Source organism: Enoplosus armatus, chromosome 13, assembly GCF_043641665.1.
Source record: "Enoplosus armatus isolate fEnoArm2 chromosome 13, fEnoArm2.hap1, whole genome shotgun sequence".
NCBI lineage: Eukaryota > Metazoa > Chordata > Actinopteri > Centrarchiformes > Enoplosidae > Enoplosus > Enoplosus armatus.
Genome location: NC_092192.1, coordinates 16,117,125 through 16,129,203, shown reverse-complemented (window position 1 = coordinate 16,129,203; position 12,079 = coordinate 16,117,125). Strand labels below are relative to the sequence as shown.

The 12,079-nt window shown below is 38.8% G+C and overlaps 2 protein-coding genes across 2 annotated transcripts; one reads left to right on the top strand and one right to left on the bottom strand.

The window, feature by feature from the left end:
- Positions 1-4,243, bottom strand: LOC139295482 (uncharacterized). Its single transcript, XM_070917677.1, has 5 exons — positions 4,193-4,243; positions 1,012-1,170; positions 785-886; positions 312-503; positions 1-195 (listed from the first exon to the last, which is right to left on the bottom strand). Exons 1-5 carry the CDS (start codon positions 4,241-4,243, stop codon positions 1-3), a joined length of 699 nt encoding a protein of 232 aa, XP_070773778.1.
- A 3,280-nt stretch (positions 4,244-7,523) lies between these two features.
- Positions 7,524-8,875, top strand: epd (ependymin). The gene is made up of 6 exons (XM_070917770.1): positions 7,524-7,662; positions 7,851-7,882; positions 8,008-8,145; positions 8,240-8,426; positions 8,522-8,603; positions 8,749-8,875. Exons 1-6 carry the CDS (start codon positions 7,524-7,526, stop codon positions 8,873-8,875), a joined length of 705 nt encoding a protein of 234 aa, XP_070773871.1.
- The last annotated feature ends 3,204 nt before the right edge of the window (positions 8,876-12,079 follow it).

Sequence of the window (12,079 nt, the reverse complement as noted above, 5' to 3'; positions counted from 1 at the left end):
TCAGTGCTCAGTCATGTGTGTTTTTGAAGCCAGTAGGAGGAAGTCTCTTGCCAGCTTGGTGAGGTAAAGGTCTAGGTCCCTCAGAATGATGTAACCCTCCACTCGGCTGTCCCACACTGTTTTGGGGCTGGTTTCTGGGTTCAAGGGTGCCGTAGGAGAGGTTGGCTTCACCCAAGAGCTCCGTATGTAACGCATCTGAAGAAGAAAGCAAAACATTTTTCATCAGACCTTGGTGTCACTTCCTCCAAAGTCTTTGTGTGGGCTGAAAAGGGGACAAGAATTGCGTGGATTTCAGTAAGAAGACTGGATACCTGACTGCTGACTTGGCTCATCAGGTCCCTCAGGTCCAGCTGAATGTGCCTGATGCTCTGAGGTAAAGTGGTGCGGGCCTCCTGCCCCGCCATCTGCTCTTTCTCCTCCTTCTCGAGCTGTTTTCTCTTCCTCTCTAGCATATTCCAATAGGCCTGCATGTCCCAGAGAGCAGCATGCAGTCGTTCCCAGTCCTGATCGCACACAACAAGAGGCAACCACATGGTTACATAATCAAAATGTTGCACAACCCCCTTTCAATGCTTGAAATTCTAAAAGGGGAATTCCTCTCAAATTTTTAGAAGTTTTATGTTCTGCAAGAGCAGACTTTCTGACGATGTCATCAGGTTTCGTTTGTTTTTGCCCCAGGATGGAAAGAAATTCTCAAAACACTGAAAGAAATTTTGTTTTATAGAATAACAACCAGAGTGATTTTTCCATGGAATCACTTTGAAACAGTCAAGCAGATATTTACCGTCAGCTTTAGCCAGCTGTAGAAATCAGTAGAAAGTAGGGGCAGGTCCTTTAACTGGCGGCTTCTGTCCTCAAAATGTTTGTTTCCCAACTGCTGCTCCTTCTGTTAAAGTAAACATAGAAACGATTTAAGATTAGTAGTCAGGGAAAGCTAATGCTGGAAGTGCACAGAGCTCACAGCACTAAGCTGGCCAGTCAGGAGAACAGAGAGCCGTTTTCAGTACTCACATATTTCCTCTGCAGCTGCTGGACGCGGGTTCGGGTGGACCTCGTGAGACGAAAGGAGTTGTTGTATTTATTCCTCTGGAGGACTGGAGATGGAGCAAAGGACTCCACACAGTTCAGTGCACAGCAGAGGAGGATGAGAGCACGCCACCAAACAGTCATCTGAAACACAGACATGAGCAGAGTAATGGGTTATATATCATCTAGTGTTTGTGCTGTGCTGTTAAATCAGTGCACAGCTGCTTTTCAGGTATAAACTGGAAAGGATGTATCACGTCTGTGTACAATACTGTAAAAAAAAAAAAGTGACCTACAGCATAATTTCCAGCACAAACTACAGCATTACGGTTAAGTTCAGTGATTCTCTTTATGGGAACTTAACTGTCAATTTCCATATTTAGTATCTGAAAGGAAGTCCATTAATATTTCTGAAAGAAAATCCACCCAACATCCTCCAACCCCCGCCACGCAACATCCCCATACATGCTTTCTTTTTTTATGTAATTCAGTAATATTACAGTTGGTCTGGTTGCACATGCATGGAAACAGAAGTGTCTAAATAGTTTCAGTGTGGTAGGAAGCAGCATTCTCAGTGTTGTCTCCTTTTTGTTTGTCTCCTTTCACCCCAAAATGTCCAAATCACCAGACTACAGATTACAGACTTTGCTAGGACAATACATCCCTGCAGGTTATCTGGCTCAAGAGTCATCTGTAGCCTTTTTATTTTGGTCATTTCTGTTGCATCATGTGTTGTTGGTGCAACACAGTCTTCTTGATGAGTCTTCACTGAAACCATGACAGTGTTGTCTAATGATCTCTCCCAATTATTGCTAACAAAAGCTCACTCACTTCTACACAAAAAAACAGCAAAGAAGTTATTGGAATTTAGCTGATAATGAATACTAGACTTTATCAAACACACAGACACACTGCAGCTGTTTGACAGGCCTTCACTTGAAGTGTGTCCAAGACATAAAAATACTATCAGACATTTATATGCACTGCCATTGTGCATTAACACATTGTGCACACCTGCTGTGTTATTTACATATGCTCACATGGTGACACAGTAAATCATTCCAAAAATAAAATATAAATTAATATGTAGAGAGATATAAATGAATAATTAAATTCAGATGTTGTCAAACTATCAAACTCATCTCTGTATTTTTAAGATCGGCTTACCTTGGAGGAGCAGTGAGCGTTACTCTGAGTAAGATGCCTTCATGCTATAGTGAGGCTCGTGTACTGTTTATATATTTGACATATTCTTGCTTTCGGTTTCTCACAGATTTGGAGTTTTTTCTTTTTTTCCTTTCTCTCTCTCTCTCTCTCTCTCTCTCTCTCTTACTCTCTCTGTTTCAGCATCTCGTGGTCAGTGACATGATTCAGGAAGAAGTGAGTAAGCTAGTGAGTAAGCTGTTTAGGAAGAAACCTAACACAGCAGAAGGACTTGCCCCCTTTAGCAGATCTCAGTCAAGCTACAAAGAAAATGCAGTTCTTTCATTCTTTGTTCTTTTTTTTTGGTCTCAGGCATGTGGGTGTTTTCAGAAGCACTGATTAAATGTTTAGGTTGCCCTAGTCTATAATATCTATTATTTAAAGGGATATTTTGAACTATATGTCACTTTTATTATTGTTCTTAATGCTCATGTCCTTTACTTTTATATAATCCCTCAGAGGGGAATGCAAATTTTCCCACTGAGGGATTAATAAAGGATTATCTTGTTTTGTCTTGTTATTATTTCTAAAGGTGACATTTTCTGGGACAATTACAGCAATGTGTACTATGTGCACCGCCTCTGATTAAACAATGAACAATAAATATATTACTTTATTCCTGCAGAGTCATCACATGGTCATTTAACTATGACTGTGAAAGTAGCAAGCTGTTAGAAACTACTCAAATCTGAAACTTTGGCCATGAAGTTCAGTGTTGAGTGTGCATCTTTAGGGAATCTTTCAGGAGTCTCATGATGTAGATGAGTATTGACGGGCAGAGTTTCACTGAATCTCACAAAAAAAGAGAAAACACACCAAAAAAGGATCATGATGACTGTCATTATCAGAAATTTGTGTTTTATCAGAGTTCCTCATATCAGGGCAATTTCTATTCCTCTGTTTTTTACCATTTAAATGTATTTTATTCCACCTCATCCCACTTGTCTCTGGCTTCCCAGTATGATCTTAAAACTAGAGTGTCCAGAGCCTTTGTCATCTTAATAGACTGATTTATTTGGAACCCTCATCCTGATTTTGTCTGAATATTTGTATTTATGAATCGTCATATTTTCCTCTGGAACTTGTTTCTAACATCTTTATTTACCAAAATGTTTATCCTATTTGTTTTTAATGTGCTGCCTTATGTGAAGTACTTTGTAACTTGCTTGTTAAAAGATTATCTTCAAATAAAGATGATGAAGATTCTTATTCTCATTATTTGTGTCATTTATGATGAACTGCTAATTACTGGACTCTACTGAGGCGTCACTGCTGCCATGCAAAGTCATCGTTATTGAGAATTGAGAGTTATTGATAACTTCTACATGCCATTTACAGAACATTTGACTGTATTTTACCGCAGGGCCTTCATGGCCTTCAGTCTAGGCAGAGCCATTGAATGATACATTTTTTTATTTAGTCTGATCCTGCCATGTTCTTTCAAAGAATTCTTGGTCTCTCTTCCAGAAAATTGCGCAATCATGAAGGGGTTGATAATTCTTTGGAGGTAAATTCCCAACCAGAGATAAATCCAATGCGTACAACATGGGAAGTCACCCAACATTCAAAGGAATGACAAATGGGGATATTCTGTCGTGATTATAGCTTTTGTTTATTGATCAGTAAACCAGTAAGAGATATAGTTGAGCACGTGTACAGTACCAGTGCAGGTGTCTCTATTTATCTGCTGATCCTCTTTAACAATGCTGCATTAAACAATAAGAGGACAGAGCAGCAACCGTTGCATGCTCTGGTCTTTTACTCCATTCAGTTTCTAGTTGTGTAGTATACATCCCAGCACTTAGATGTCATAGATTTAAGTGATCTATGATTAGAATTTATGGCCTGATTGTCACTGGGGCCTTTTTAAGCTGCACTTGGCAGACTTATTTGATTCAACCCTAATTAGATGCAAGAAATCCTCTTCTTTAGGTTGAATGATCTCTTAGCAGACTCTTCTTACACTCACACCTGCTGCCCCCAACTGAGCCTGTGTCCACAGAGTAAAGGGCATGCCTAGTTTACACTGTCAGACTGAAGTCCTAAGAAGAACTTTTTTAAAAAGTGTAAAACATATGAAAGTATATTATACATATGTATATATACATTTTGTTCATATAAAGTTCATATAATTTTGCATACTTTTCTTTTAATTAGACAACAGTGAAACTGCAGCGTATTCAGTGGAAACACTTTAATTCTCAAAGTCAGTTTTTGAACTGAGACAAAGTTTAATTTTAGACACCACATGTGAGGAAATCTATTTCATTCTAGGAGCATACATTAGGTTCAGGGTGCAAAAACAGTGGGCATATTTCTCTGAATTGAACATGTAAGACAAAAAGATACGTATCACATAGTGGTGTCATGAAAAGTGAAAGAAAATTACTTTTTGTGAAATTTCCTCTGAGATAAGCCCTGTGCAATTAGTTTCAAAATATCAAAAAATCTGAATAAAATTCCTTGTGGAAACACTAAGCAGTTTGTAGTTTCAACTTACCTCTTTGTGGTGTGGCAGTTTCACTTTGGCATGCCAGTGTTGGGTTCTGCTTGGCAGCAGGAAAGTCTAGACAGTTTCTTTGTGTTGAACTTATGGCAGCTGAGGCCATAGGTTGTCATTGTTACTGTAAGTGTTCAGCAGGGTTCAAAGCTCACTCTGTCTGCTGACCTACAAGAGCCATATAAAACTAGAAATTGTTCTGTAACTCCCAATAAATCTATGACCCAATTCAGTCAATCAACCTACATCCCATGTTACTTTTCCCTTACAGTGTAGTCACTGATACAGTATTTTCAGTGTATGTACTAAAACTAAGCACTTCACTACTAATATTTATACTGCTATTTTGATCATATTTCTGAATGTTTTAATTAATGTGTGTGTGTGTGTGTGATGACTTTGTGACTGAATTATATTATTGTGATGTCATGTACATGCCATTTATTTTCAGTCTCTGAAATAAATAAAGCTTATCTAAAAAATTATGTTTTGGTTGATAATATGATGTTGCCATTATTAGTCATGACACTTCTAAAATACATACAGTAGGCCACTTCTATACATACTTTACACAAGGAAGTATGAACTTATACAACCAAGTAGCTGATAAACTGCGGGTCTGTGGGTGAGTCACAGTTCATAAACAAGCCGACTTCCTCTCAGAGGAATAAAATGCTCTTCTTGAACTGTCATGATGTGGTCAGTAGAAGGAGAAGGGCTTCCCTCACTGTCATAACCTCCTCCCCCTTATTCCCTCCATACAGTATTGTGTTAAATTTCCCTTGTGGCTTTCACAATTTACTCTCAGTCTATTTTCAGTTGCATTCATTTGTGGTCTCAGGCATCCCATTTAGTTTTGCTATGCATTTCCTTCCCATTTTGAGACTTCTTCAATTAAAGGCACCTAATGCTACACTGAAATCCAGTTCTCTTGTTCAGATTATGGTAAATGAAGTACGTCTTAATCACATGGTTATGACTAAAACGGTTCTGAGCCATTTACTGTAGGTATTTTCTAATGACGGTATTTAAAGGGTTATACTATCATTTTACATTTTTCAAGATCTTTTGACACTTCACACACAGGGGTGATTAATTAAGACCTTTCCAGGGCTAAATAAAATTTTGATTCTGACACTCTACGCTCCAAACTAATAATACTTTTTTAAAAGGATCACTCAGCTTTTGAAGAAACCAGTCCATGTACAGTAACATTTAAGGATCTGAATGTACTACAATCAAACAACAAACACCAAAAAGTGTGATAAAAATTATTTTCAAATTAAAATATCACATTCAAAAAGACAAATGACACTGAAGAACCTACTCACTGGCATAATATCAAGCAAAGAATACAAACTACAAAATTTGTTTTGGGTCAGATAGAAGAGTTATAGACCTATAGAACATCAGAGGTCATGGCAGGCCATCAGAGTTGCAGCTCTCATGAGATAAACAAGTAACTGCTGTTTTTCACCTGTCTGTACGCCAAGTTGTTTGCTTGAAAGCACTGACACAACAGGAACATTTTGATGCTCACAAGAACAAAAGGCAGCTGCACAAAGCGTAGTTGTGACAACAACACATTTCTGTCCTGGGTCGTGCAGTTGACCTGGGATAAACACCCCAGGCTTTCTATTTAGTTTGGATCACTTTTATAAAAGAAAGGGTATGGGTGTTTTAGGAGGCCGGCCTAATTCACTGCTGGCCAAGACTCAGCCTTTTGTACGGCTTCATACTGGGGCTTTTAAAATATGTTAGTTCACTATTACATTGTGAGACATTATGCATACACATGTTTTTCTTCATTATCTATGTCTATTGTATGTTTGAATACCAAGAGTTACACTAAAAACATGAGGCAGGAATCCAGTTCAACATGTAAGAACTCTCCTCTGTAAAACTGAAGACCTTGAGTTCCTCTCTCCTTATTTAGATCAGTTTGTGTCTTTTCTGTGATTAGCTCCATCTGGGTGACTCACTCACTTCATTAGTTTAAGACATTTTAAGATCACATAGAAATACATTTAAGACTGTCCTGCAGGAAAGTTTCAGTTGACAGATTTCACAGATTGAGAGACCATTTATTGAGACAACACATCAAACCAAGGTTGATGGGATTTGGTTCCACTTCTGAAAAGAGTTGACTGCTTCTGACAACAAAGAAAATTACATGAAATAAAATGTTCATTGTAAAATGAAGACCTCATACATCTAAATTAAAATTCCATCTAAAGGCCCCTTCTGGTGTTTGGAGGGGATCTTTAAGGGTTTTTATTGACCTGCAGCCATCCTGCCTCCATACCAGCCACAATTAACTTTGAGTAAGGAGGAAGTATTTTGTGGAACCTACATGAAATGTGTCCACTGTCATCATACAACAGAAAGTCATCGTTCAGGCTGCATCCAGGTCAATCGTTTTTCAAACTTGGCTATAGGCCTACAGCACATACCTCTTATCATCATTGTATCTCATTGTATAGCTCTATTTACCTCACGTGAGCCTTGACTATCTCCCATAATCTTTCCCACTTGACCCCCTGTTTACATATGACACTCTGAAAGGCATTTTTGGGACAGGCAGAGATAAACATTGCTCAAAAACATCTGAGGACAGCTGCACAATCCCAAACGAAAAATTATTCAATTGGGTCACCACCAGCTGGGACAGAGGATAATCTGTTTAGACAGCTTGATGTTTGAAGTCCAGGGTCCTGGGTCTTCTTATGCAATACTTAAAGACTGCACCGGTCTCTATCCCTATAAAAGCGGCAGTAACTTTACTGAAAGGTAGATGCGCTTTGGGTTGTTTTTGCCATCTCGAACTGTATTTTGTGACTCCCTCTGGACCAGGAAAATGTATGCAGCTGTTACGCTCTTCGTCTTCATGTGCTTGACTGCCACCACCCATGCAGATCACCATCAGCCTTGTCGTAAGAATTTATAGTTCCGTCATTTTGGCTCCTTTTTGTTGTCCGTGTTTTAGGTAGCTTTCAAGATCACATTTCCCATTTGAGTCAACAGTAAACAAAACTCTGCGATTATATTGGTTTAAGATGTGTCCAGTATTTTTTTAATCAGTATACGTTAAAGCCATCTAACTGACATTGTTGTCTTTCAGATGCACCAAATATGACAGGATTCATGAGTGTGGTGAGTTTTTCTAAAATGTGTCTTTCAAGATCAATTGTTCTTCTGCTAATTTTTTGTAGCATTTTAAAATATAGCATTAAACCCTATCTCTTTCTCTCTGAATGTCTTTTGTTGAATGAAACCAGATGACCCTAAAGGGTGAAATAAGGGCACACGGTGCATTCACTTATGATTCGATGGGCAAGAAACTGCGGTTCAGATCAAACGAGAGCTACCCCACAAACACATCCATAGGTTTGGATCTGCTGATGTTTTTTGATGAGGTAACTGATTTCTTTCTTTTGAAAGACAAAATATCTCCCCCCACTCCCTTGATGCTGTTTTATTGACATCTGAATCTGTGTCTACATGTGGCAGGGGATATTCTACGAAATTGACAGCAAAAACCAGAGCTGTGAGAAAAAAACATTGCAATGCACCCAGCACCCTCTAGACATTCCCGATGACGCCACGTTTGCGGCCACAGTAAACAGTGGGAGTCCATCCATTGAAGGGGAGGGATTAAAAGGCAACGTATGGACAGGATCAATGCCAGACACGAAAGGTGAGAGAGAGGCTATAAAATAATACATGTGCGTTGTACAAGCTGTGGTGACATTTCATTATGACGTGCATGTTTTCTGACTTTCTCTTTTTCAGGCCGTTACTCCATGTTTGTAACCATGGGATGTTTGCCTATCACCACGCTCTACTTCTCTGAGTCCACAACAGTCTTATTCAGGTTGGTGAATTTTATCTTTTAATGCTTGGGGCAATTAACACTCCAGGGATACGTATGCAACTTTCTAGTACCTGTTGGCTGCAGAGGCTACAACACATAACCTTGAAAAATCTCCCATGTAATCTTTTTTATCACTTTCTCACAGCAACATGGAAATTGAAACCGAGATCAAGGATCCGGATCTCCTCGTGGTGCCTTCCTTTTGTGTGGGACAACCTGTGGAGGAGACACCTGAAGGGACAGTAAATAGTTTCCTCAACGAGTTCGTGTAGATGAAGCCTCGACTGATGGAAAAATCAAACCCCTATCCAAGTGTGGCCTGCCAGAGTTTTAGACTTTTCTCTCCTTTTCATGTGTGACTCGAGTATTTCGTGTGACACTGCACTACATCACATCTGCCTCCATCACATCCTCCACTCCCCTATGAAGATATGGCTTTGAATGGATCATACTGTATACATACATTTTGATATAAAGGAAAGAGATATGACATGGATTATAGAATTAGTCATAATTACTAACAGTTGGTGGCTTTTCAAGTTGGTACTGCTTACAAAACCTGTAAGATATGATTAATGGAACAATAAAATGTCAAAGCTGTCAAACGTGTAAGGAGAAGTTTTTTCATCCAAGATTATTTCCTTAATCCTTATAAGTGTTTTGACTTGACTTTGTACAACTTTTGGAGGTTTGAAGGGGGTTTTGCAGCATGAAACAGCCATTTCAGAGCTGTGTGACTGGCTTAATATCCACAAGGGGGCAAAAACAAAGGTTGGAGTCCCAATTGACCCTCTGTTCCTTTTACTCTGTGCATTCTGTCACCTTGAAACACCCATCAAGAAACGTGTAAACTGCAAACTACGCATGGGAGCTTAACTATGTTCTGCCCAGAGATCCAGTTTTTACAATTAGTTTTTGGTAATTTCATTAAACACAATTTTAGTAATATGCAAATTGTTTTTTAACAGAACTTTAAGAAGTGACCGTCAGAGTCTAACATCAGTATTAATATAAGTATGAATGTTATTAATATAAATATACATCAATTTATAATCAGTGTGATTATTACAAACACCTGACTTACTTGACTTAAACCTCTTTACCCCATTGGGGTTATTAACATGAACATATTAATAATGGTTGTATTAATACCGAGTTGAATTAATAAGAGTTTTCTGGTCTGAAGGCCAGTCTATGTTGTACGTTATGTTCATAATGTTCATAATCTTTTTTGTCCAATTAGAAGCAGCTGCTAGGCAAAAAAAAAGTCCCCAAAAGAAACAATAAAAATGTAAAGTTTAGCTTTGTTTGTGTATGTTACCATTGTAAAAAATACATTTAGAGTATTTATCAGTAAAGATTATTCAAGATTTCTATGGGCAGCTTTGTATATATATTTCTTTGAATGGACAAAATGATAAGTCTGACTTTTAGCTTGTTCTGAGTCACTTGGTGGTAAATCAGCACCATGCATTTGGGGGTTAAGGCCCCTTATTAAGTACTGAATAAAATACGATATGAGCTTTTGTTGATTTACTTGCATCAGAAGGCTTACTAAATGATTTAACTTTGCATCAAGGTTTATCAAACTGATCTAAGTCTTGAAGATGTAAATTACTTTATTTCTTATTATCATATATTGATGCTAGTTACCAAAAATAATGTTTTATGTATATTCTTCTTTCCATCTCGGAAGTTCATCCACCTATTACAATACTTCACAGGGGTACTCAGAATGGTTAAAACAAGAGGGCAGCATGCTCTTTACATGAAATAGCCAGAGCAGGTAAAAACAAGTGACTTTGATCTCTTGGTGATTGATATAATTTTAGATCCCAAAAAGCTTTGGATCTAAATGCTGCGTGCGTGTTGATTTCTCAAACATGGTGTATGGAGACTGTCAGTCAAGCTGCGGTCACAGAGACCAGTCAGAAAAGTCAGAAGCTTGAGAGCACCGACAGACATGATATGGCCTCTGTTACCAGCAGTTCACGGTGCCACCGACAGGTGGTGTGTGTGTGCTACATGCATAACAACGAAAATACAAACTGTGCCTTGCTATGTTAGCCAAGGAGCTTCTTAACGTTTGCTAGCAAATAAAACTATTATTTTTGAGATTTGGAAAATGACAGTTTGTGGAGGAAATTAAGGAAAGTATCCTCTTTGCAAAGTCCGCAACGTTTGGATTATTTGTGTTTCAGTCCGTCTTTGATTTAAAACGAGGTAAGTTTTGAGGTAAAATGGCGGATAGCTTGATGCTGCTATAACGTTACTGGATAGCTGGCCAGGCACTTGTCATTAGCGTTAACAGGAGTCATTAGCATAGAAATACGACTTTGTCAGAATAAATTTGAATTAACGTGATTAATGATGGCGACCTAACCTTCCAGTTGGTGTTAGCGTTGAGTAATGTTAGCCAGTGTTCTCGGCAGCCAGCTAATGTTAGCCAAGCTAGCAACTAATCTGATGCTGAAAATGTATCAAAATCCTAAACTGAATCCTAATCCTAGCGTCCGTAGCTCGGTACGAATAAAGTAATCAAGGGGAGGAACTGAAGGTGGCTCACAAGATAATGTCTCGGCTAACATCACATATCGGTAAGATTAGCTCGCATTAGCCAGAGAGCTGCTTGGCCGTCGTAGCAAAGACGGCACGTCAGGAAGAGATGAGAGTGGATAGGAATCACCAGCTTCGGAAACATCTGTAGTTGCGTTTGTAGTTCGGAAGTAACGTTATACAACTGCGCGTGTCAGAATTGTTTTTGAACCAACTTGTTTTACATTTGAAGTAACGTTAGAGTTTAATATCACGACGACCTGCCATAAATACGTATTATATTACATTACTTGTCCAAGAAAGTAACGTAACGTAACGTTACATTATATTGCCGCACTTAAACCCAGTATGCATTCCCATTTATGATCCCGGAGTCCGAAGTCAGGCCCCTCGTCTGTTCAGAATAAAAACAACCATGTCATGTTTACGTTGCATTTTGGGATTTCCCGTTGCAATTCGCTAGTGTTGTGTAAACACGCCCCCACAGATTTCCCTGAACTCTGACTACATGTGCTGTAACGGTACCGGTGAAGTTGAGAAGCACTGGCATCTACATACGTTACGTTACTTGTCCAGTTGAATGACAGCCTTATATGAAATCTTAATCTTGTTACCACTTCACAATATCACTGTTCTAACATCCCCCAGTTCTTTTTGTGGCATTTCCCTTTACGAAAGGAAGAAAAATAGGTGCGATTTTAAAAGTTATTAAATTAATGTTCACTGCCCAGCTGCAAATACTCCCACAGTGCCCTCAGACCTCATAAAAATGTTCTTGATTAAAATTTGCGATGCCGCTGTACAGAATCTGTACTGGCGATTGAACTTCATTTCAGACTCCCTACACCTTCTCTGTTGGATACCCATCCTTTGTTAACAGAGTCCAAACAGATGTATTCAAATGGCTTATTGTCTCTGAG